We start from the raw sequence: 26,161 nt of genomic DNA, 5'->3' as shown, positions 1-26,161 counted from the left end.
AATCGTTCTCTCATTCGGGGGCAATAACGACAAGTGTTTGTACATTGTTTTATCCGCGCCGGCGCCGCGAGCGGAGCCGCCGAGCGACGACCGTCCCTCTCTCATTACTTATTATAACCGCGCCTACGCTCACTCGACGGAGACCGCATCACGGGTGACGGTCGGAACTATTTACAATAAGGAATTGTGCCTCGGTAGAACAATACTTTATAAATTTGTAACTCTCTCGGAGTATATTATACAAAAAGTGCGGACACGATATTCACAGAGAGGAGTACGATATCAATATACACTTACTGTACTATTTTTGCACTTTTATATTGCCAGTTCGGTGGCTTAAACTCGGAATATCTCAATTTAATTAAGACTCCATAACCCATACCCGATAGACGTAAACTAACTATACCTTTAACGGTCTGCGAATATGTACACAACGTATCATAGAGGGGAGAGATATCGATACAAAAAGTTGAGGTATAATAGCCGCGTGCATCCACCTATCCTCCCTATTACAAACGGCGTACACTAGTACTAACGGTTCACAACATACAGGCGTCGACGCGCCCATTCACACGAGACGATCGCACGAACCGACGTCAAAAAGTAGGAAACGTTCAATTCGGAACCGCCGACAGAAACGTTTCGCGGGCGACACGCACGTCGGGGGAAAATTAGCTACCCTACAGTAATAAAATCTAATACGGTGGAAATTTAACTAGCCGAGATCCTTAAAATTCGTCAAACGCTTCTAAATCGATCCGACGCGACCGACGCTGGCGCCGACGAAGCGACAGTTAAAATACGGCGAGGAGCCGTCAAAAGGAACACACTAATTCCATTTCCACCCTACAACCGTCACGTAAACTAATAAAACTCAACTTTTTTACAATATTTCACATTACGAGGTACGCCGCACGTTTCAAAGTCGTCGAGCGGGTACGCCGCCGGGTGTCGCCGTCGTTCACGAGGACATGGTGTCGGGGCGCAGGCGGCAGTAGTTGAGGCCGCTGAGCGACATGTCCTGCGGCACGTCGGAGGGCGAGGAGCCGTAGTAGTGCGCGTGCGCGTGCGCGGGGTGCGCGGGGTGCGCGGGGTGCGCGGGCGCGAGCGTGCTGGGGCCCGCCTCGGCGTCGCTGCGCTCCATGAACTTGATGATCAGGTGCGTCGCCTTCACGTGCGCCACTATCATCGCCTCGGCCTGGAAACGTCGAATTAAGTTGCACGATTACCTTATGCTACGCGCTAAGAACGTGACGAGGAAATGCATGTGTGGCGCCTCTGAACACGAAACCCGACTTCCCGGTTCGTTGTTTTATCACAGAGTATCTATCGTCGTAGCGGCTCATTAATATTTCTGTTTTGAGCTTCCGATATTTAACACGCACACACATAATTTTGTAAAAATATTACACGTTAATAAAAAGCTCGTAAAACGTAAGATACTCACGCTGGCGGTCAGCGATAGGAAGTTGTAGTACTTGTTGAGCGTGGGTAACAAGGGCGCGTAGCTGGGCACGCGCTGGCGCACGGCGGCGGCGTGCGCGTCGCTGAGCACGGCCGTGTGGCCCAGCAGCAGCGCCGTGTACGCGCCCACCATCGAGTGCTCCATGTGCGTGCCTGCGCGCGCCAACACTAGGGAACAAGGACAAACTCAGTAAGTAACATAACAATGACTTCAGACACAGTCCGCTCCCCGCAAATGTCTTGTCATCTCCTACAAAATGTCACATGTCGCATCGCACGCCCTGTGAGCTGTGGGATTATAGCCTTAGTACTGGTAGGAAATGCACGAACCGAGAGCTAGTTGCGCTATCGATATGATCAAGGATATGGCAAAAAAATATTAACTTAATTAGCAACCATAGTAAAAAAAACTCATAAACATCATACGAGTATAAATAATAATTTCAATCCTCAATCGCAAACTTGGGAGCTGGATAGACAAATAAATATTCATCTGCATGTGGTACTCACGTTTCGCCACAGTTTCGTCGATGTCATCTTGTTGCTTCTTCTTGTCAGGCTCACCATCAGGTTCCTTTTCGCCATCAAGCAAGGCATCCGTGTTTTCTTCGGCTCTCCTAAAACAAAATAAAATATTTGTCATATAATAAATAATGGCTAATTACTTATTTATTACCGTTATCGAATAACACTCTCAATAATATGGAAATAAATTGACTTCTCCCTTCAGAAACTGCTGAATTGTAGTCTATTGTGATCCAAATTATTACAAGTCAGCTTTGCGGATCATCTATATCGATTTTATTCATCGCGCGATATATATACCTACCTAACTTATCAAAAACTGATATGAACAAGTAACAATAGTCGACAATTTGCATGACCTCGCTCCGAAACTACCGACGTAATGTTCAAGTTGCTCAATAACAATCCAGCATTGTCAGCAACATAGGCTAGTTTCCTACTAGTCAAATCAGCTTCTTTTTAAGAACTGTCAAAACGATTTGCTAAAATGGATTTTTTTTTTTATACTATGAAATACTGAGGAGTGACGTCACGGTCAATTCAATTACTTAATATCTTTCTTTTTGACTTATTAAATAAAAATTATGTTTTCCCCTCACTAGCTCGGAAACACGTGTTTTGTCCTTTAATACCAGTGGGTAAAATGCGCATTTTCCACTAGTGATTAAAGAAGGTTGACCTTGAATAAAGTCAAATTAACTGCTTTAAAATTGATAAAAGTAGGTGAATCTAGTAATAAAGATGATTTACCACCTGTGGCACTACTGCGCAAGCAGTGATAAACGCATTTTTTACGTTGTAGTTTCGGATTACAGTGAGGGGAAAAGTTTCCACTCAAGTAAGGATGTATTTTACTTCTGCCGTGTGTCTAAAAAACTCACAAGTTCAGGATTCTATTCTCGAATGGGGCTTCGCTCGTGGTTCAACTATAGAATCCTTTCACTTGCTCGTTTATCAATTCCACACTCGGCGTTAAAATACAACTTTGCCCCCTTGTATAACAAATAACTATTAAACATAACTACTGTCCATATTTTTCTTCTAATTAGCTGGGTGGTGCTTTATTTCGTGCACTGCATAAAATATTTGATTTTAAGTATAGGAAACTAGCCTATTGTAATTTCAAGATGCAAAATATTGTGTTGGTGACTGTAAAACCCTACAGATATTTAATTTCATGACAAAGCATATTCAAAGATTACCTGGCCAAGTCGACCCGTTTGTAGAAGAGGTCCACGATCAGGTCCAGTGCAGAAACACTGCGGGAGATGATGTCCTCTTCATTGTCCACTCGAATGCGGACATTGAGTAACCGGTTCGCGTTCTCTTCATTGTTCTGGACCAGGTTTATGAGCAACAGCAACACCTGGATAGCACGTAATGTAAGTTACGATTTGTCCGGATAAAGCATTATTTTCAGAATGTACTGCGCAAGAAAAACAAAATAAGGATTATTGAAGAAGAATAGTAATGTACTGTGTGTAGGAGGAACATAGGTACAACTAGGTTATATGTAGGACTAGCTTTTGACAAAAAGCCATCCCTTCAACTATCTCCACTTAAAAAATCACGTCAATTCGTCGCTCCGTTTTGCCGTGAAAGACGGACAAACAAACATTCACATTCACATTTATAATATTAGTATGGACATGAGGAAACCCATATTATCCAGCGCAATTGATAGGTGCGAGGTGCTAGCGCAAAGGAGGGTCGATATAGGTTGAGGATAATATTGGACATAATATATGAATTGGAATAGTTATAGTAAAATGTTCACTTCTATGGTGAGAAATTTACACAAAAATATCCATCGTTATTTTAATATACGATATGATACTCACACAAACACTGAACTCGAAGTTTTTACTATCAGGAATGAAGTTTTCTTGGTTGTTAAGGATGATGAGGCACATTTCCATGACGCCGGGCTGCTCGCCTACCACACGGGCTCCAGGAGACACTGTAAATAACAACATCATTAATAAGGTAAACACAAATAGCGCTATGGGTCTACTATAAAGTGTATGTTCTATTGAATTAGCGTTACAAAAAGTAGAGTCAGTTTTCATATTAGCTGTCGTTATTAATCGGATGCTAAGCAAGCAATTTCTGAGCGCCTTTTACGTAAAAACGAGTGGTAATTTTAAACCACCAATGAAAGGAAACGTTTTACCACCTCTTTCTTGAAAGCACGTCGGCTTACTCACGCTAGGCGAACGTGCTAGTTTGTCGCTCATCCCTTTAATTTCTGAAGAAAATCGACACCGATACCGAACCAGTGTTCACCCAATAGGTACCAAAGTAAAAAGATCGGGCACCTCTCCAGACTTTCGTGTGTTGTTTGTGTTTGGTGTATGTTATTGTTCGCTAAGTGAGGTCTCTTAAGCCCGGGACAGCTGCCGTCTCGCTCTCACAGTACTGACCGTTGCTGGGAGAGAAGGAGTGCGACAGGTTGACGAGCACTTTGACGGCGGGCAGCGCGGCGTCGAGCAGCGCGAGCTGCAGGCGGCCGGTGGCGGCGCGCGCCTCGCTCGCGCAGCGCCGGAACAGCGCGCAGAATGTGCGCGCTGCGCCTAGCGACTCGCCCACTAGGTACAGCTGGTTGTCCTCGTTCTGCTGCGTCACCTGAGGAACGTGGGACATTATTAGTATAAGGACTTAGGATACGCAACGTCGCAAATAATCGGCGGTTCACTCCATGCCCGCAACCACCGATCGTGGCGCATAATGCTACCACATCTCATCAGTGCGTAAAGAATCCGTTCAGTCTTCAATGTCAACTCTCTAAAGACATTTCCACCCCTTGGGAATATAACACCACCGTTGAGATAACTTGCGAATCCTGCGGCGCAGTCCTGGATTATCATACTTCCTGATTATTATAGCTGGAGGATTATATCTGGATTATTTTAGATACATATTACACTCACGTTCTACATCACATTCAGACAGCGGTCAGCTTTCCTCGTCACGTCGATGTCAGACGAGGTCCAGGTATCCATATCCACAGGCGCCTCGAGCCGCACGTATTGTATGGTCTCGCGCGCGAGAACGCAACCCAGACTTACTAGTCCGCTTATATGGTAGTACACTCACGTTCTCCAACACACGCAGACAGCGGTCAGCTTTCCTCAGACATCGACGTCAGCAGGAGTCCAGGTGTCCACGGGCGCCTCAAGCCGCGCGGCGCAGTCTTGTATGGTGCGCACGATGTGGTCGACCCCGCCGAGCACGCGAAGCTCCTCTTTGAACCACTCGCCGGCGCGCTTCGACGTTAACGATAGTAGCGTCTCCATGGCTAAGTGACCCACCTGCAAGAATAACATAGATAAGTCTAAACGTCAATTCAATGGAACGAATGCGTAACTAAAAATATTCATGTGTGTGACAGATTAACCAATATTTCAAGTCAAATACAGGTCGAACGCGATTAATTAACATTACTTTACCTTTTGCGATCTTTGCGACCACGGCCAGTGCAACCTGGCCGAAAAGTTGGGAAAAAATGTAAAATAATGTTAATTAATCGCGTTCGACCTGTATGTGACTTTAAATATATGTACAAAGCGCGAGAACTTAAAGTTTTAGAATAAACAATAGTAAAGTGGCTCTTGACAGTTACGACAATATACTGATATCTACAGGTGTCACTTAAACAATCACAAAAGTTTAATGTGCCCTTTTGGGAATACAGGCGTTAAAGTTGTATGTCCCTAAATAATTATTAGAAAAAAAAAAAAAAAATAAAGCGATGCAAATATATCTCATGAAGACTTACGGTTATGTTATCCAGATCTAAATGCTTGGCTTTCCCTTGGCTCTTGATTTCCGCACACAGCTCCCGCACGCGTTCCTGCGTTTTCGCCAATTGGGCTGACGTGAGCCCGCAGTCATCAAGCGCATTTCTGTACAAAATTGTTTAATTAAATAAATAAATAAATATTGGGGACATCTTACACAGATCAACTTAGCCCTAAACTAAGCAAAGCTTGCACTACGGCTTGCTTATTGTCCCGGATCTGTAAGTTCACATTTTTGACACATTTGTTTTGAAGTATGTTGCGATGTGGCTAAGACTTATTGTTTGCCAAATCTACTGATTAATTTCGAATTGGTTGAATCGATTAGGCCCTATGTACAAGGAGGCGCTTACACAAATATACGATTTCTATCAACTTACTGAAATGTCATTTTAATCGAAATGACAGACTCTGCCACAACACTAGTTTAAAAATAAAAATTAATGATTATATGACATAAGTAAATCCTGCGTGATAAATTAATATCGTAAAATACTCACTAACGAAGATCCGCAAAAATGTAACATGTGTTAGATTATGTTTAAAGTAAGCGAAATATTGTTTTTAAGTACTTGATTTTTTTAAATATTATTACAGGATTTTATTTAAAATTTCATTAGGTTGCGCGAGTTTACGTTTTATGGACGCTGTCATGTGTCAAAAAGAGGTTCTTACAGCTCTGGGATAATAGCAAAGCGACGATATACATAATTAAATAGATAAATACATATTTATATACATAGAAAAAAATCCATGACTCAGGAACAAATATCTGTGCTTCTCACACAAATGCCCTTACCGGGATTCGAACCCAGGACCGCGGCTGAGCAGGTAGGGTCACTACCGACTGAGCCAGACAGGTCGTCAACTGAGTCAGACAGGTCGTCACTGAGTATTAACCCTTAAATGCATATTGTTGCCATTTGGCTACAATGCATGTATTTTTTAATAAACTAGCCAAAATATAAGCTGGACTTTTTTATTTATTTTTCTTAGATCTGTAGGATCATCATCCAGTTTTTTCATACTTTTCCGCCATTTTTTCTTAAATGGTTGGAAATAATGTTTTTATTTAAGAAAAAATGGCGGAATAGTGTGAAAAAACTGGATGATGGTGATTTTTAGTACATGGTTCAGGCAGATTTTTTCAGAGTTAGTAACTATTTTATGTTTAATCATTTTATCATAGGGGTTTCTCAAATAGTGTACCTTTTTAATAGTAGTAAAAGTTTTCTTATAAATTTTACTAGTAATTATATATTTATATAAGTAAGATTTAGCCTATTTTACTTCTAACACTGATTTAGTATTAAAAATCGATGTTAAATATTTTTTTATTATTTTTCCTAAAGCCAAAAACCATTGTCTATCACATTATTAATTTCTAGTTAAAAGAAAAAAATCATGCATTTAAGGGTTAAGTTAAAACGTACAACTCGTACAAACAAAATAAAAACTGTACAGAAAAAGACTGCATGTTTAAACGCATTCGACAACTGACAGTACGTCGACATGAGGGGTACTTATAGACATAACAACGCTAAGGGTCGGTTACACCAAACCGTCCGTTACCGAATTTAGCGTTGGGATTTTTTTTGTATGGGAATTTCTATAGACTGCTGCGTGACGTTGATGTGTCTGTTAACTGTGATTGATGCAACTGGTCCTAACTCTCTTACTGTCAGTAAAGTATTTGAAGGCGTCATCAAATAAGTCTAAATCATTATCTAATGGACCTCTGCAATTTGGAGCATTGATAGAGGAATCTTTACTTACAGAGGGTAGCACTTAAGTAGATATTCATTTTCCAGTATCAATGGGTCACAATAAAATAAGAAGCTTTCTAACACCTAGACATACAGTAACTTACTTATGCGAGACATCAGATTCGAGTAAATTTAACATGAGCTCCAAAGACTCCCGGTCCAGATCCATGTTGAGTCGGTCTTGCGACAGCACAAACATCACCGTCGCCGTGCACAGGCCCAAACTCTGAAAAATAACTTTAATTTGAAATATTGCACATTATTTCCAATTTTCCGTTAATATTTTCGTTTACAAAATGTGAATCTATATTAGTATACATATGTGAATCTAAATTTCTGCAATCTGCCAAGAACCTGTTGTTGTTTAAAAGGCAAAAACACATTTTTATTGACTTCAATCTGATTAGAATCGTTTCAATTAGAATTAGATTCAATTAGTACTAGCCTGTAGTTTAAAGGTGGTATTATACCTGTACAAGATAAGATCACAATGTGTCTTACTTTATGATTTTAAAAACATGATGAACACCTTAAGAAAAATATTATAAGTGTGTAAGGGTGTATGTGGCTAAACCTCAGTATGTCTTTATATTATTTATACATTCCATTATATCAATCAAAAGAAACAATGAAAATACAGCAAAACCAAAACGCTGTAGAAAATCAGACAATTATTCAGAAACTCAGTACAACACGCATACCCGAATCTGTCATGTTAAGTGAGGCCCTAATGGATAGATGGCAGCACTCACATCACGTCGGATAACCAAATCGAACCCTATGTAGGTCAAGTTACAGTTATAATCAAATTGACCTGAGACGCTTCAAGCTACCGTTCCGTAGTAACTGGAGATGTATGTAATAGGGAACTTGACTGTAGTTAAATAGTACATTAATTACATCCACAGACCAATACAACAAGACGGCCCTTACAGGGCGACTCGCGGTCACCAAGCATACGACAAATAAGGTTTATAAAAGTTTGAACGCGTGCGACACCGATCAGTAGCGCCCAAGTATACGACCCGCTAACAGTGTTCGTGTCCGCTCGGGAAAAAATCTTAAATAATCAAATTTGGTTGCAAACAATGGTCTCTTGCAGCATAAAGTGGTGTGGCAAGTCTTCTAACACTTCTACATATAAAAAAGATGGAATATCATTCCACAGTTAAGTCAAATTAATTATTTTGTTGAATATTGTTTATTATCCGCGGAGTTCATTTATACTGGTCAATATGGTTGTACTGAGCGGCGCCGAGGCGCGTCCATCCCTTTTTGCCTAGTTAACAATGCGATATGCTATCCCTTTCACGTAAACGACTAGGGATGGGGCCATGTTAGTTTATGTCTGTTGCGGGAACTTCGTACTACCGTTCGTACCATGTGCTACCATTTTATGAAATATAAAAGAAAGCAGATTTGTAATTGTGAATAATTATCTAGAATCTGTAGTCTGTAGTGTTATTTAGTTGATTGATTAGTTTAGAATATTTAGTTGGTAATTTAACTTAGTAAACGTAAGTAATAATGCACAGTTTAGTTATTAGTTACTAGAATGATTTTTATTGAGGTGCTATCACAATCATCATCCTCCTTGCGTTATCCCGGCATCGGCATTCGCCACGGCTCATGGGAGCCTGGGGTCCGCTTTGGAAACTAATCCCAAGATTTGGCGTAGGCACTAGTATTATGAAAGCGACTGCCATCTGACCTTCCAACCCGTAGGGTAACTAGGCCTTATTATAATTTAATTATAATATTATAATTTGTTGCAAAACAAATTCACCACAGTACTGGTACCGGTACCATTGTCTATAATAGACATGTCATATTCCCATCCCTGCTGCTAATCGTAAAGGCGCGCCATTATTTGAAACGACCAATGGCAGCACCGTGCGCGCCCGCCTCACCCCGCAAGGATTGGTGATTTGCGTCTCGAACAATATCGCTTGCATTAGGCTTCTAGTGGGGTGTTCTGTGATTACATCAGAGGCCGGGAAAATGAGGATTTCCGGCCAAGTGGGTATATACGGCCGAGCGAGCGTGCGAGCGAGGCCGGACAGGGATACGAGGCCGGAAATCCGTTTTCACGCCGAGGCATGTATAGTGCTTTTCTCAAACATACAATGAAATAAAAAAAATGCTCTAAAAGACAATATTTTATAAAAAAAAAAGTTACTTTGCAGGCCTAGGCCTAAAAAATAATATGAAATCGCTTTACAGTCCTCTCGAGTTGTTGCGCCCAAAAAGCGATACTTCCCAGCCCATTTTAAGGAACGTAAAGACAATATTTCATTGCATGTTTGAGAAAATAAAATATTTTATACCATGCACGAAATAAAGCATCAGATAATTATAATAAAATCATGGACAGAAGTTTTTTTTTAATTCAATTTCTATTTAATAAGTCAGGTAGAAATATATAAAGTAACTGAGTTGACCGTGACGTCACTCAATTCGATTTCATATTAATTCCATATTAACAAGTCGTTCAAATTCGTTTTGACACTTCTTAGAAAGAAGCTGTTTTGACTAGGAGGCAAGTAGCCTATTATAGGAAGCATATTTATAGAATTAAAGAGTGCCTCATATTAAATTTATAGATATAGATATAAGAATGGGTTCTTTACATGTTTCTAATGAATTCTTTTTGAGACATTATTGGTAAAAACTTTGCTGTATTTGTCGCTACTTGCGAGTTCTAGGAATGGCCTAATCTTAATACGTTTTACGTGTTTCTAAGGTCAAGTAGTAGCTTGGAGATTCTGCCTCCTTGAATAGGTTGGTCTACGCATAAGCCGGCTCGCGACCAAAATGCTCACACGCGAATGATAATGCGTTCATTTGAGCAGAAATTTAAAAAATTTCTCGCGAGGTGGCTTGTTCTGGATGGCCAGCTGATCATTTACATATCATCATGCCGAGCCGATACTTTACAGAGTTATCAGAAAGACCCTATGGCCATCGTTCGTATGGCTTCGGCAAGACTTTCCGAAGACGACCTTTGTCGCCACATCAGACTGTGGTGGTCAAAAGTTCAAATTGAATGCAACATGTGTCTGCATACCTGGTCATTGGTAGCGTCGTGCAGCGCACTGAAGAACTTCTGCACGGTGCCGTGCGCGCGCAGGTGCATGCGGAACGCGGGCGCCGTGCACTTGCTGGCCAGCGTGATGGCGGACAGGCAGCGCGTCGAAATCGGGTTGTTGTCCTATGGGATTACCACAATGCACAAATATAGGATAAACATGAAAAGACAACACAATGGATGCCCAAAAGCTAGACAGCAGGAGCAGTGTTGATTTGATATGACAACTGATTTTCGACTGACATTTTGTTTTATAGAGCAAGTCAGACCAAACTAACATTTTGAACAGCAACGACCTTCAAATCTTCAAGAAAAGAGTGTACACCCATCTTAAAGGCCGGCAACGCACCTCCAACACCTCTGGTGTTTCGGGTGTCCATGGGCGGCGGTAATCGCTTACCATCAGGCGCCTTGTCTGCTCGTTTGCCTCCTATCCCATAAAAAAAAAAGCTGACCGACGAGGCTGCCATCTTACTGAGCAATAGGCTCGGGCGAGACAAACGTGTACGCATGAGCACGGACGTTTTGCAAAGCGAGGCATTGACTCGCGATATTATAAATTTCATGAAACTTTCACGAAAAATAAAGGGAATTAAAATTGATGAAATGGAAAATACTAAACGCGAGCGAAGCGAGCGCGAAATTTTTTCTTTGTTGTCAGCGTCGGGATGCCCATTTAGGTGTTTTGCCACTACATGCCTTTAGGTTTCCAAGCGGTTTGAAGTTCTCTCATCGTCACGCTTATTATCCTCCTATGCTCCTTTGACTCATACAAAATTGCGACTCCATGTGACGTTATGCGCCATTGGCTTTATGAGGAACTCCGCTTTGGATTGTCGGATCGATACCTAGGATTTGGACAGCGACGTAACTTTGTCTTTGTCGTTTTCACATCGCCCTAGCAAAAGCAAATTATGAATGTTGTATATGGTAACATTGTGGTGCAACTTTCCAGTTAATCTGAATCACAATAACTGAATTTATTCCCGACCCCCTTCGCCATTTTGGAATATGTGGGTAGGGCACGCAATGTAAAAAAAAATCTGGATTTTTCCGCATTTACGATTTTGGGCCGGATAAATTAAGGTCAGCTGGAGCATGAAGATAACTCTGACATCTCTCATTAGCAATCACTGGAATGGAGGCCAGGTACTATACTTGTAATGAAAAGTCTAGTGATAATTTTAGTGATCTTTGCTGTCATGGATGTGGTCAACCCAAGAAATCATATTATTATTTAAATACTTTTTGATTTTTTTTCTCGGTGCCAAGTTTTTCCCTGACCTCCAAATCATTTCCCTGACTTTCCCTGACTTTCCATGACCACTATGAGCTTCCCTGACTTTTCCCTGACTTTCCCTGACTTTCCAGAAAGTGGACACCCTGTGTTAGAACCTTCATTCCTCTTGACGTTTTGTACTGTTAATGTACCAGTTAAATCAGTTAAGGTGGCTCGCCTAGGTTACCCGAAGCTCAGGCTGCGTTAGATGGCGCTAATCTGCAAATTACCAGTCTTATTTTTTTTGTGGAGTCGTACAGGCATTTATATACTTTCAATTATGCTTCGCGAAAATTTAATATTAAAATTAACGTATTACAACAAACATTCAACTTCTCATTGTAACGTTAATCCCCTTAATGTAAATAAATTTACTATTTTACACTATTTTTAAGTACCACTCACACATACAAACAGTGTTTTTGTATTCCTTCTAGTCGATAATTTCACGCGGCGACAGCTTGTTTAAATAGCCTTGCGGTAAATACGTGCCATCGCATGATTTACATGGAAGTACTGGGTTCGAATCCAGGACTTTTTCTCTTTTTTTTTTTAATACTACGTCGGTGGCAAACAAGCATACGGTCCGCCTGATGGAAAGCGGTCACCGTAACCTATGGACGCCTGCAACTCGAAGAGTGTCGCTTGCGCGTTGCCGCCCCATTAGAAACTTGTACACTCCCCTTTGCTGCGTATGCACAGCAAAAAGGAGTGTACAAGTTCAAAGGAGGGTTTGGGTTGCCGACGACTCAAAGGACAATAGACGGAACAAATTAGTTCCGTAAGTCCTCCCGTCGTCAGCACCCCGCACCCTCGTTGAGCTCTGGCAGCCTTACTCACCGGCAGGAACACAACACTATGTGACACTATTTTTTGTTCGTCGAACTCAGAATTTCTAACATAATTATCCTAATCTGATATTTTAAAAAAAATCCAAAAAGTATAGATAAATTTTAGTTTCTAAACTACGATCCGAATGATTATTTTTTTCTAATTGTTTATTTTTGATGGAGCAAGGGTATTCAAATCGCTTTTGAAATCTTAAATTAGTAAATGAAAATGCAATAGTTAACTGAGTAACGTAATGCTTTAAAAACTCAAGTGGACTTTTTTTATCTAAGGAGTGATTTCGATAAAATATTATATTTAGCGAGGGTATTAAAAGTTGTGTTTTATATCTCAACTTAATAAATAGAAAATCAAAATGACAATAAAAAAATCAATATGTTCTCTAAGACAAAATTGATACCTTCGGCTCTCCATTCTTGCTCAGTCAATAAAAAAAACGAAATTTATATCCAAAAAAATACAAAAAGTTTATATAATCCTGGGAATCGAACGCACCTTCACGGCGTGACAGACGATTGTTCCCCAACGACGCCATTACATAACACGCTGTTTCCGACGAAATTGGGCTATACATATATAATTATTTAAATATAAATAATAATGTCAAATCCATACTAATATTACAAATGGGAAAGGGTGTGTGTCTGTTTGTTTGTCCGTCTTTCACGGCAAAACCGGAGCGACGAATTGACGTGATTATTTAAGGGGATTTAGTTGAAGGGATGGAGAGTGACATAGGCTACTTTTTGTCTCTTTCTTACGCGAGCGAAGCCGCGGTCAAAAGCTAGTTTATTATAAATGGGAAAAGCTGGTTACTCTATAATCTGAAGTGGAAGAATTCGTTGTTTCACCAAAGATAATTTGTGTTTGTTTGTTTGTCCGTCTTTCACGGCCAAACGGAGCGACGGATTGACATGTTTTTTAAGTGGAGATAGTTGAAGGGATGGAGAGTGACATATGCTACTTTTGTCTCTTTCTAACGCAAGCGAAGCCGCGGGCTAAAGCTAGTACAGCACGGGAAGCATGGTCGCGCGATAGACGATAAAATATCAGGCCGTCCCTGTCGCACTATTAGTAAGTGCGATTAAAGGGACGGCCAGATGTTTTATCATTTATCGCGCGACCATAATTGCCCGCCTGGATCAGATTGATGATAATTATTATTTGTAACCATTTAGTTAATATTGTCTTCAGTTACCGCGATAGTTACTCATGAAATAAAAACTATGAAAACGGATTAAATCGTGTATAATGAATTTACAATTTATCCCGACGTTTCGAACACTACAGCGTTCGTGGTCTCTGAGCTCAGCGGGTGACTGAGGAAAAATTACAATGTGCAAAAGCTACCCACATACCTACATACATATTCATATATATAACTATTTAGTTGTTGAAGAAAAACATTCACACAACAATAACATAGGTCAACTAGCTCAGTAAATGTAAGGAAGTCAGCACATTACTAATACTAATACTATGCCACACTATGACCTATGTACCTGACCTGACGTGTAATATTTTATTTTATCAACAAAGGCATAATAAAGATTGTAATGTATTTTTGTATGAAAATAAAAAATAGGAAAGAAATATAGTAAGAGTCTTTTTTAATAGAATATTTATTCTATTAAAAAATAAAAATAAAACTTAATAAATCCAAAAAAGTTCAAATTATTAAAAAAGAGCCCGGAATCGAACTCGAGATCTCCTGTTTCATAGTCAATGCATTTGACCGAGACGCCATTTCGATTTACACTAGCAGTGTCGAAATACACGATATGTATCTTTATTGACAAAATGCGTCATTATTTCTGAGTCTGCTTGAGTTAAGTAAACCAATATATAATTACTTGTCAAGAGCCAAGTGTCACTGATGACAATGTCAACTAAAAATGCGCGAAATATGACGGCTCTGTGTCTGTACACAAAATTTGGCACACACATTTTCGTAAAATTAATAAAAAATTCACATGGATTTGTCCATGATTTCTGTATGAAACAATGTATTTCGTTCAATACTGCGACGATGGATAATGTATAGTAGATGTATGCGCATATTTTTATTTAGTTGTAGTGTGCGGTGACTAAATAAATGGTAGATGTTTGGGGTGTAGGGGGGGGTAGCTACGCAGGTTCAGGTGTGCGATGCTGAGCTAGCAATGTCTATTCCCTCAAGTCTATCATACCACGTCCCCGTCGTCCATGACACTGCCGCCGCGGGTCATGGACGAACCCGTCTCACTTGTGGGACGGGTCGTACACCCTGGAAATGCTGGTGGTCGGTCGGGCGTCGCACATTTACATCTACCCCGGACCACCAGTAGCCAAGTATGAAGGCGAGGTCACAACCCGCAAGGACCTGAAAGCCCAAGCGGGTTGTGACAAACATTGGAGCATTCCGTACGACATGGCTAGTAATCTGACCTTGGTCTAATTGCTTGCCACGTCTCAGGGATCTCCCGGTTCCGCTTATGGTGTAGGTGACTTAAGCGGACTACACTCACCTACCTGCGCTTGTCCTGCGCAGTCGAACGCCGTGAGCCAGGATGCAGGAGTCCTGGGGGCCGAGGACTACAGGGGGTCGGGGTTAGTTATCCCCTTTAGACCAATATGCCCTTTTCGGTCTGAATTTCAGGCAAAACGGTTGCCCTGCAGCTGGCCACTGCAGGGTAATGGACACGCGTCCCGTACGGTCGAGGTGGTACGGTCCGCATGGCAAGGGGTGGGGAGGGGCGTCCTCTGGGAGGATGCCAGGGGCTCGGCCATGCTGAGGGGGCAAGGGCACGTGGACGCACTGGGGGAGATGGGATCGTCTCTCCCAGCCACGTGTCTGCAGCTCCTGATGTCGCGCATGAGTCTCACCTCTACACTCCTATACCTCTTGGGTAATCCTGGTGTCCTAAGTGACATCCCCAAAGGTGCGGGCTCCATGGAGGGTGGGAAGCCCGGGAGGTGAAAATTTAATACAAACTAAAAATGGAAAACACAAGATCCACAACCCTTACACTGGAGGGAGACGGCGCGGCTTCGGCTGCACCGGGTACCTCCCAACTACACAACACAACACAAGGAGATGGGGCGGTCTCGACAGCCCCTCCTCCTCAACACGCGCCTATAGGGAGGCTCACGCAACCCAAATAGGCGCTTCCACACACGGCGATGGGACTGTTCCTACAGCACCGCCACACAATACACACCAGGAGGGCGCTACTTCGGCAGCAGCCCCACACACTACACACCGTGGCGGCGCCGCCCCGGCACAGCCGCCACACAAGGGACAGTCCGCACCGGGTGGGAGGGCCTCTGGGAAACCAAAGACCCGTAAGCCCGGGGCGTGGACGCCCAAACACACAGGCTCGACACCACAGCGTGCTCAGCCCCTACTACCAACACCGGGGACATCAACGGGTGCCATTCCGACGGGGGGGAAACCCCCTGGATCGGGAAAGCGCACCCAGCCCCCACTTGTTTCGGCGGGGACATCCACGGGTGCCATTCCGAAGGGGGGGAAACCCCCTGGATCGGGAAAGTGTACCCAGCCCCCACTCGCTTCGGCAGGGACTTCCGCGGGTGCCATTCCTACGGGGAACATACCCTCCGTTATGGAAAAGTGTACCCGCCCCTGCTCCCAACACCGGGGACATCGATGGCTATCGTTCCGATAGGAGGGAAACCCCCAAGCGCGGAACAGACCCCAGCGATGGCACCGGTCCTAGACCCCATCTCCGCCCAACTGGAGGCTGGTTGGACGCTCCACGTGTCCAGGAAGGAAAGGAAGCGGAAACCCGGTAAACGGGAAGTACCTCCTATTCCACAGCCCCCGCCTGCTGCAGCTCCGGCCAGGCCGAAGAAGCTCAGCAGGAAACAGCGGCGGAGACTGAAACAAGGCCTTACGGCCCAAAACGCCCCAGCGCCACAGCAAAGCGCCCCTGGGGAAGGTGAGGCGCAGGCTGCCGGCCGCGCCCCCCCCATGGGTAGAAGGGCAAAAGGAACAAGGACCGAAGGGGGGAGTAACCAGGAGGCCCGTTCATCTGCCAAGAGAGCTCGTCTGGATGAGACCACATCTCCCAGAAACGAGCCCAAGAGGCAGAGGACCGGACCAGGCGGAGTAACCCCCCGAGCGGATTACGCCGAGGCAGTGAAGGCCGACCTGCTGGTGGCGGTGACTAACGCCACCACGGGACACCTGAGCCAAGAGCAGTCGGATGAGGTCCAAAAACAGCTCCTAGGCCTAATGTCTATGGAGGCTAGACAGCCGACAGAAAACCTGCCCGCGGGCCCAATCTTCAGGGGCAAGCCGACCTACGGCGATGGATCCCTAAGGTTGTGGTGCGAGGACCAGGCTACACTGGATTGGCTGAGGCGCAGCGCGGCCACCATCACCCTCGACGACGGGGTGAAAGTGGTAATTAAGCGCCAGAGCGACATACCCAAACGTGTACGCTGCGGCATTCTGTTCCCGGGCGTCTATGATGACTTCGGTGAGGTAGGCCGATTCCTACGCTATCAGAACCCGTGGGCAGAAGTAGACCGCTGGCTTCTCAACCGGCGAGAGGTGCAGGGGACGGAAACGTTCGCTGTCGTCAGTGTGCCGGAGACAGTCGTACAGCCCCTGGTGGAACACGGGCGCCGGCTCGGCTTTATGCTGGGGTCGGTGTACGTGAAGTTCCAAGGACCACGGGGTAAATTCGGGGAGCAACCGCCCTCTAAAACCATCGCCGTCACCAGCGGCGAAGATACCACACCCGCCGAGCCAATGGACATCGCCAAGCCAGTACCCGAGGACGTAGTCCCGGTACAAGAGATGAAGAGTCCGGCGCGTTCCCCAGCGGTCTCGGAGGAGGGCGAGGAAGTACTTCTTCGCAGCTCCTCGGAGAGTGAAGGGGAATGCGCTCAAGGGCTAAAAAAGTTGGCCATTGGCACGGAGGGAGGAGAACCGGTGTCGGGGGAGGAACCGATGTCGGAGGGGAGGGTGAACCGGCCCACGGAGCTCCCTTCGATAAGTGGTAAATTCCTCCAAGCCAACCTCCACCACAGCGAAACGGCAACGGCTCAGATCCGGAAGTGGTTGGAGGACAACACTACAGCCGTAATTCTGATCCAGGAGCCGTGGGTCAGAAGAGGCACCGTCTGCGGTCTCCGCAACCTAGGAGGTAAGCTAACAGTCTACGCGGGCCCGGATAACCCCGGGCCTGCATATACACAACTAATAACATACATGCGCATCCTCTAATGAGCTTCTGTTCTAGAGACCTGTGCGCCATAAAGCTGCACGGGGCGCAAAACTCCAGCCTGAAGGAGATGGTCGTGGCCTCCGTGTACATGCCGGAAGCGGATGACCCACCACCACACGACCTGACAAGGCTAGTCAATTACTGTGAAGAGGAGGGGCTAGAGCTCATCGTGGCAACCGACTCTAACGCACACCACCCCCTATGGGGCATGACAACAGGTAATGAAAGAGGTAAGAAACTTGTCGAGTACCTGTTCACTACAAATCTCAATATTCTCAACACAGGTTCAGAACCTACATTCGTCAATAAACGAAGCAGGACAATTATTGACCTGACACTGGCGACTGAAGAAGCATCGAAATTCATCGCGGGCTGGCATGTGTCAAAGGAGATGTCTTGCTCGGACCACAGGTGGATTCGATTTGATATTCAGGTAGAGACAATCACAACAGTGCCTAGAAGGAATCCACGGAAGACGAACCGTGAACTCTACACACTGCGCCTGAGCACAGCTCTGGCGCAGCAGGGAGATACCCACAAAATAGAGGGCACTGCGGTGATAGAAGAACAGGTAAGCATTTTCACGAACACAATTCTGGAATGCTATCATCAAACATGTCCCCTATCCACCCCACCGGCAACTAAAAGGAACAAAAACAAGAACAACTGGTGGGGGCCTGAACTGGAGAGACTCAGGGGTAAGATGAGGAGGCAATACAACAGAGCTATGAACACGTGCAATGACGAGGACTGGGATAACTACAGGTCCACGAAAGCCACGTACAAAAAACGCCTCAGATACAGAAGCACCAACTCGTGGCGTAAGTTCTGTACAGAAATCGAGAGCACAATGCAGGCTAACAGGGTAAGGAAGGTCCTCTCCAATAACTCCGCCATAACCTTAGGATCCCTGCGAAAGCCGGACAACTCCCTCACCACCTCGCCTGAAGAAGCGGAACTAGTTCTAGTGCGCACACACTTCCCGGATTGTGTGATCTCGCACATGACTAGTTGGGATGAGGTTGAGACCACTCCGACGGAGGACGAGTGGCAACAGACTGACGAGGTAATAAACCCGCAACGCACGCAATGGGCCATTAACAGCTTTGACTCCTTCAAATCACCGGGTAAGGACGAGATCTTCCCTGCTCTGCTTAAGTGGGGCGGGGAAGCACTCACTATAAAGCTAACCAACATCCTACGCGCCTGCTTGGCCCACACGTACGTGCCGAAACAATGGAGAGAGGTCAAAGTCATCTTCATACCAAAACCAGGTAAAAGCGACTACTCGGATCCGAAAGCATTTAGGCCCATCAGCCTAACCTCTTTTTTGCTGAAAACACTGGAGAGGTTGTGCGACAGGTATCTGAGAGAGAGGGTGCTAAACATCGTGCCCCTTCACCCTAATCAACATGCCTACAGCCCTGGCAAATCTACGGAATCAGCACTCCACGCAGTGGTGAGCAAGATTGAAGTAGCGATCAAAAGCAGGTCCATGTGCCTAGGAACCTTCATAGACATAGAAGGGGCCTTCGACAAGACCAGATTCAGCAGCATAACTGCAGCACTAGTGAGACATGGAGTAAGTACAATCATGACCACATGGATAAATAACATGCTGAGCCAAAGGGTCATCACACTCGGGACAGGCGAGGCACAACAAGCACTAGTGGCAAAAGGATGCCCTCAAGGTGGCGTCCTCTCACCACTGTTATGGAATCTAGTGGTGAACGACCTGATCTCCACACTAAACAACAATCACTACTACACGATCGGCTACGCTGACGACATAGTGATACTAACGAGCGGCAACCACACAGGTACAGTATGTGATGTCACACGCTCCGCACTTGCCATCGTGGAACGCTGGTGCGCCGACAACGAACTCACCGTCAATCCTAACAAGACTGAGCTGGTAATGTTCACCAACAAACGCAACTTGGGGAACTTTCGCCTTCCCAGGCTGTTCAATACAGAACTCCAATTATCAACAGAGGTAAAGTATCTAGGGGTAGTACTTGACAATAAACTAAATTGGAGTAACCACCTAAACAGTAAGATAGAAAAAGCTACAGTCGTATTCTGGCAATGCCGTAGAATGATAGGCAGAACCTGGGGACTAACCCCTAATATAACTCTATGGCTTTACCAGGCAGTAATCCGACCAATAATAAGCTACGGTGCTATAGTATGGTGGCCACGCACCAATTTATCCACTGTTGAAGCTAAACTACAACGACTTCAGAGGTTGGCCTGTATGGCGACCACGGGCTGCATGAGAACCACTCCAACCGCGGCCTTGGAAGCCATCCTAGGCCTGCCGCCGCTGCACCTCCACATACAACAAGAAGCGCTAGCTGCGGCGGTACGTCTAAAAAGTCCAATCTCTGGAGACCACCTAGGGTACCTCACACCGAAATCCTCTATGAGGCGATAGGTAAGGCACCGCTAATAGAGGCGGTAACCGATAAGATACCGAAGCAATTCGTCTTCGACAAGAAATACAAAATACAATTACACGAAGAACCCCGTGAAGGACTTAACCCAAGGGAGCTGAGAATCTTCACGGATGGATCAAAAACAAGGTCAGGCACTGGCTCTGGAGTATTCTCAGAGGACCTCAACATACACATCTCGACACCACTAGGTGCCCACAACACAGTCTTCCAGGCAGAATGTATGGGCATCATAATGGCAGCACATGCGATCGTCTCAAGGGAGGTACGTGACTACCCCATCCGTATACTCTCCGATAGTAGGTCAGTACTACAAGCTCTACAAAGTTATACCTTTACTTCAGGGCTAATCTACGAATGTCACAGAACTCTGACAGAGGTATGCACCACCAACAGCGTAACTCTTCAGTGGATTAAAGGACACAGCAACTCGCGAGGTAACGATGGAGCCGACATCCTAGCGCGTAGAGGCTCCGAAATGAAGGTGGCAGGACCGGAGCCCATACTACCATTACCTTATGCTTGGCTTCGAAACATGCTGCGTTACAACACCAAGGTAAAACACCAACAATACTGGTCTAACCTAGGCACCTGCAGACAGGCAAAGGAAGCACTCCCGACAATCACCCCCGGATTGTCAAAAAAGGTGAGGCAACTAAAAAGGCCACAGCTCCGACTTTTAGTGGGGGCCATAACTGGCCATGCCCCTTTCAACAAACACTTATTCACCCTGGGTGTTACAGACAGCCCCCTCTGCAGAGCGTGCACGGAGGCAGAGGAAACAGCCGCTCACGTCATTCTCGAATGTCCAGGGGTGGCAGAATACCGGGCACAACACCTCGGGTCGCCGGGGTGTCTCCCAGAAGTCGTCGGCAACATAAAGGGTCTGCTAGGCTTTCTGGTAGAGCTGGGTTGGCAGGAATAGTGCCGCAACCCATCACGCAAAATAGGCGCAAATTATGACGTCGAGTTGCGGAAACCGAGCCCGCGTATACCTATAACCTATATAACCCTATGGTAGATGTTTTTTGTATGGAAAGCGAGCCACCTTAATAAATTTTATTGATTTTCCAGTCAGAATGTAACTTAAAATAAAAGTGTATGTAGTGTACCTATTGAACTTAGCAACAGGAAAATACATACCTATCCAATAAACTTTAATTGTAACATATCGGTATTCACTTATGCAGCTATAAAAATAATTAGCCTTGCTTTATTTTATAAATAAATATATAATGGTTAAATAAAAGTTCTTTTAAGTACAATTAAAAATACTTATTTTATGTTCAATTTTAAATATGTTGCTTTACCTGTAATGCATCTAGAAGGTAATCCACATCATCATTGAACTCTTGGTACTCTCCTATCTCCTGTATTTGATGTGCTTTCTTTACATTTCTCACTACGGTGTAATACTGTAAAAAAGAGCAATAAATAAACAAACTTGCTTTACTCAAACTGTATGACATTAAATTTCAATTAGGCTGTTATCATACTGGATTGTTCACCACATGTTTGTAAAGCCGCGTATCGACTGCGCGCGGCAAATCATCGAACATTGGCTCGCGCGGCGGCCGCGCAATATGGGGACGGGTCTGCCTCGCGCGGCAGCTTGAACATTGGCGCGCTCGAACGTGCCGCGCGGCGAACCAGTTCGTGTCGGTTTTTGGTGGCGCGGCAAAGGAGCGTCAGTGTGTTGTGCGTGCGCAATTGGGACGGACCTAAATGAATGTTTGGTCACGGATCGCCTGCCGCGCGCCGCTGCCGCGCTATATGAAAATGTTGAGCTTTAAATTGGCTCGCGCACCAAAACGCAGGTTTGGCGCGGTTGAACATGGCTCGCGCGGCAGCCGCCCGCAGTCGATACGCGGCTTTATATTTTCAACAGACTAGGTTAATGACCCAGTATCATTGTACCATAACCCTAAGCCTTTGTTTTGGTCAATGACATAAAGAAAAATATACTATCAATATTTGCTATCTACAATTTACAAATTTATTGTAAACATTACAAGTGACTTTAAACAGTTTAATATTACATTAGAAAATATAGTGATAAAATTAAACACACCTCCTTAGCTTCTTTATGACATCTAACACTGGTATATGGCTTGACAGCTTCAATGGAAGTTGGGTCATCCATGAGGAGGTCTGGTTCCCTATACTTTGTGACCTTTGTGAGCTCTTCGGGCACCTGGCTCGCTGGGTTCCTTACTTCAGTGTTCTCAGGCTGCTCAGGCCGGGGAGTTTCATTTCCTTTCTACAAATTAAAAAATATTTGACAATTACACTGATCAATTATAAACACTTGTTAACAATAAATGTGATGACACACATTATATAGAATTCACTATTACGATAACATCCCTTTGTTTAAATTAAATGGTAAATTTGACCTTGTTATGATGACAGTCTCAAGTTAAGGACAAATTTACATCATGATAACTTTGTAAATTAAAACTTACATCATTAGCCCATTCATGTTTATATAAATGGCGTCTTTTCCTTGCTGGTAGCGGAGATGGATTATCATTGACAAGTGACTTGCTCTTGAATATAGAACCCTTCTTTTTGGTTATAACTAATTTCACACTAGGTTTGTCTTCAACATGGTCATCATCAATGCCATGTGGTGATTTAAATACATCCTCCTGTTGATTCTTTTGAGAATCATCCTCTGAGAATTCGGTTGGACAACTATTATAATCAGAGTCTGTAGCTTGAGTAGCAGGTTGAAAGTGCCTTCCTGTGTCATTTGTATTTGATTCAGGGGCAGTCTCCATTTGTTCGTCTTCTAAAGGCTCTTGCTGATTTTCTTCTTGTTCATGTGTAGGCTCCTGAGACAGCTCAGCTCCATAGTCAGGGCTAGAGTGTTTGTTTTGTAGGGCTTTAGCTTTTTGTTTTTTGTGCTTTACTTCAGTTTTCCCCTCATCTACATTTGAGCCTGACAGTATATCAATCAAATCACTTTTCTCTATATGAGATTCTGCTTTGCTCTCATTCTCTGCTGCAGCAGCCTCTAGCACAGCAGCCTCGTGTTTCTTTCTCCCTCTTCTACCTTCTTTTTTTAGGTCACTGACTGTTTTAACAGTTTGCTTAGTTGAATGGCCAGAAGTCAATTTATCCAAGTAATCATCATTCTCATTGTAGTTAATGACTTGTCTAGCTCGACGGGCCCTTCCACCCTCTGGGGGCTTAGGTTCTGGTGGTGGTTCTGTTGGTAGCACATCTATCCTAGGAGATTTATGTGAAGAGCTAGTGGAATCCAGCTTTGCTAGTTGAGACTCAATATCATCCTCACCACTTGCAGCTTTATTTTTGTCCTTGTCAGTATCATGACCTGGGGAGGCAAGGGTCTTGTAAAGATCATATGTGTCTGAACCAGGCAATGGAGATGTAGGTTTTTTAGCATCATCATCTATACTGGCTTTGTGATGCTTCTTATGAGACTTGTGTTCTTTTTTATCCTTTTTCTTTTCTTTCTTGCTTTCTTGGCTAAGACCACCACATTTGATAGTGATTTTGAGACCTTCATGTTTTGGTGAACATATTGTTTCCATTGATGGGCTCTTTTTATGATCTAATCCAAGATCTGAATGCATGTCCATAGATGAATGCCTGTCAGAACCAGGTGATGTAAAACCTTCATTAGAATCAGTACTGACTATCCTCGATGTACCCTTTGATATTCTTAATACAATAGGAGGTGGTTTTCTTTCTTCATTACCATCTTTGCTTGTTGATGGGCTCACCATTTCTTTACTAGTTGAAGGACTGGCTACTTCAACTTTTGGGGGCACAGGGCTTGAGACTAATGGGCTGGTTTTTGGTGATGATACTCTTGGAGCTAATGATTCATATCTTGAAAACTCAGGTATAGGACTATTGCTTCCATCTTCAGCATAGTTAATAACTTTATCACGATTACGAACCAGGTACCGTGTACTCCTGGGTTGAGCATTTTCACCCTGTGGTTCTGCTTTCTTAGCGGCCTTTGTAGCCACAGAATTTTTTCTAGCCTTAGCCTTTTCTGAGTTACGTCGAGGCAATTCTGGTGATGAAGAATCTCTGTTGTATGCTCTACTTCTCTTAGTAGCTTTCTTTTCCTTGCTATTCGAAGGGTGCTCCGGGGATAATGGAGCTGCAGGTACTGGTGGTGCATATGTAATTTGAGGAACAGGTGGAAAGGGCTCTGCATTGCGTGATTTGAAAAACTTCTTAGGTTTAGGTGGGGGTTGGTCTGTTTCCACCGCAGGCACTGTCAGCGGACTGTTCTGATCTTGGACTGGCTTTTTAAGAGCATTACTGGTGTATGCTGTAAATAATAAGAATATATTCTCATCAAATCATATTATGTTTCATAACCTTAGCCTATTGTTTATATTGAGTTTATTATGTTTATTATGGAATTAGCCACTTTGTATCATATAGTAACACTGACATATAGATATACCCTTCAAAGGAAGTAGAAATCCGCAAATTCTTATCTGAACTTTAACTAGGGGTATGTAATATGAAAGTTTAATAGACAATTTAGGGTCTAATTAAATTTTAGAGTGATGGGCTCAAAAGGCGGCAAAGACGCAGAATGTGTAAAAGCACTTAGTGTATAGAGTATAATCGTTTTTTAAGTTCTATAAATGATCAGGACATCAAATTAATGGATTGTGTGGTAATCCTTACCGTAAGGAGCGCTTCTAATCGACGTAAAGCTTGTGATTCCCCACTTGCCGACCGTGCCCGCTGAGCGAGCGGCTGTTGGGCAGTTACTATTTTCTCTAAACAGGGCACTATCAAGCGGCACGGCCACGCTGCCGCCTCGGCCTCTGCCCCAGCGCGACATACTGATAATTTCATTAATAACGATGACACCTGCACCGTTTCTCCCAAATCAATCACCTCTTCAAATGTCAAAACAGCAAGATACAAAACATGCCGTCCTACTACACGTAATATAACTGACACTCAATACGAAACTACAATCACTTTTAGCCTATTCTTTTACTTTCTCCGATTGATATGAAAACACAATCAGTAAAGATACACCCGCCATTTTTACGGCAGCTAAGTACTTTTCTCACAGAAGGACGCATCGACTGGATGATTTTATAACAAGCGTGGCACGATTATGTAACTATCGTTAGAATTACCGATTTTCTTTGAACATATGAGGTAGATAAATTAACATCGACTAAAACAAATTTTGATTATGACAAATCCGACACAAACTACGATGTTGTCATCTCATAGCACAGACGGCGCCATATTGGAAAACAAGATGAAGTAATAATTCAACCAATAGGGCAATGGCGAAATGAATACAATCCAAACGAAAAACTTTTAGTCTATGTCCCGCTAACCATAGATAATGATGGCGGAGTTAAAGGCCCGGTGACACTTTAAAATTTATTTTGGTATCATAAGTATATTATACATCACTCAAAAAATATCATCATACGAATTTAAAATTAATCATGATTAAAATAAAACCTGTAATATTACCAATTCCGGCGTTTATAGTGACATCTAGGGTAACAAGGCTGAGAGAAGCCCTACCGTACCTGTATCGGCCGGTCAACCAATAGACGGCGAGTTAAAGTTGGTAATATGTAGATGGCGCTAAAACTAAGGTCGGAGGTCGGGGTCTGGATGCACGCGGCGATCGGTGCATAGAGTATATTGAATGGTATGGTATAG

The 26,161-nt window shown here is 43.9% G+C and overlaps 2 protein-coding genes across 2 annotated transcripts; one reads left to right on the top strand and one right to left on the bottom strand.

Moving 5' to 3' along the window:
* Positions 1-695: 695 nt before the first annotated feature.
* Positions 696-25,747, bottom strand: LOC125242275 (protein wings apart-like). Its single transcript, XM_048151036.1, is given in 15 exon segments — positions 696-1,198; positions 1,448-1,632; positions 1,975-2,081; positions 3,192-3,355; positions 3,831-3,949; positions 4,413-4,614; positions 5,086-5,126; positions 5,129-5,300; positions 5,768-5,894; positions 7,660-7,781; positions 10,623-10,766; positions 21,775-21,879; positions 22,536-22,724; positions 22,930-24,779; positions 25,148-25,747. Coding segments are annotated over 15 exon segments (3,924 nt in total). The 5' UTR covers positions 25,308-25,747; the 3' UTR covers positions 696-961.
* LOC125242277 lies at positions 16,403-21,465 on the top strand. Its single transcript, XM_048151039.1, has 3 exons — positions 16,403-17,927; positions 18,026-18,238; positions 21,208-21,465. Exons 1-3 carry the CDS (start codon positions 16,421-16,423, stop codon positions 21,387-21,389), a joined length of 1,902 nt encoding a protein of 633 aa, XP_048006996.1. The 5' UTR covers positions 16,403-16,420; the 3' UTR covers positions 21,390-21,465.
* Positions 25,748-26,161: the final 414 nt, after the last annotated feature.

This window comes from Leguminivora glycinivorella, chromosome 2, assembly GCF_023078275.1.
Source record: "Leguminivora glycinivorella isolate SPB_JAAS2020 chromosome 2, LegGlyc_1.1, whole genome shotgun sequence".
In the NCBI taxonomy this organism is placed as follows: Eukaryota; Metazoa; Arthropoda; class Insecta; order Lepidoptera; family Tortricidae; genus Leguminivora; species Leguminivora glycinivorella.
This window is presented reverse-complemented; position numbering and strand designations above follow the sequence as displayed.

Coding starts and splice junctions, on each gene's coding strand:
- LOC125242277 (XM_048151039.1), top strand. CDS start 16,421: ATGGCTATCGTTCCGATAGGAGGGAAACCCCCAAGCGCGGAACAGACC. Junction 17,928..18,025: donor CGGTCTCCGCAACCTAGGAG/GTAAGCTAACAG, acceptor TCTGTTCTAGAG/ACCTGTGCGCCATAAAGCTG. Junction 18,239..21,207: donor GACAACAGGTAATGAAAGAG/GTAAGAAACTTG, acceptor TGGGTGTTACAG/ACAGCCCCCTCTGCAGAGCG.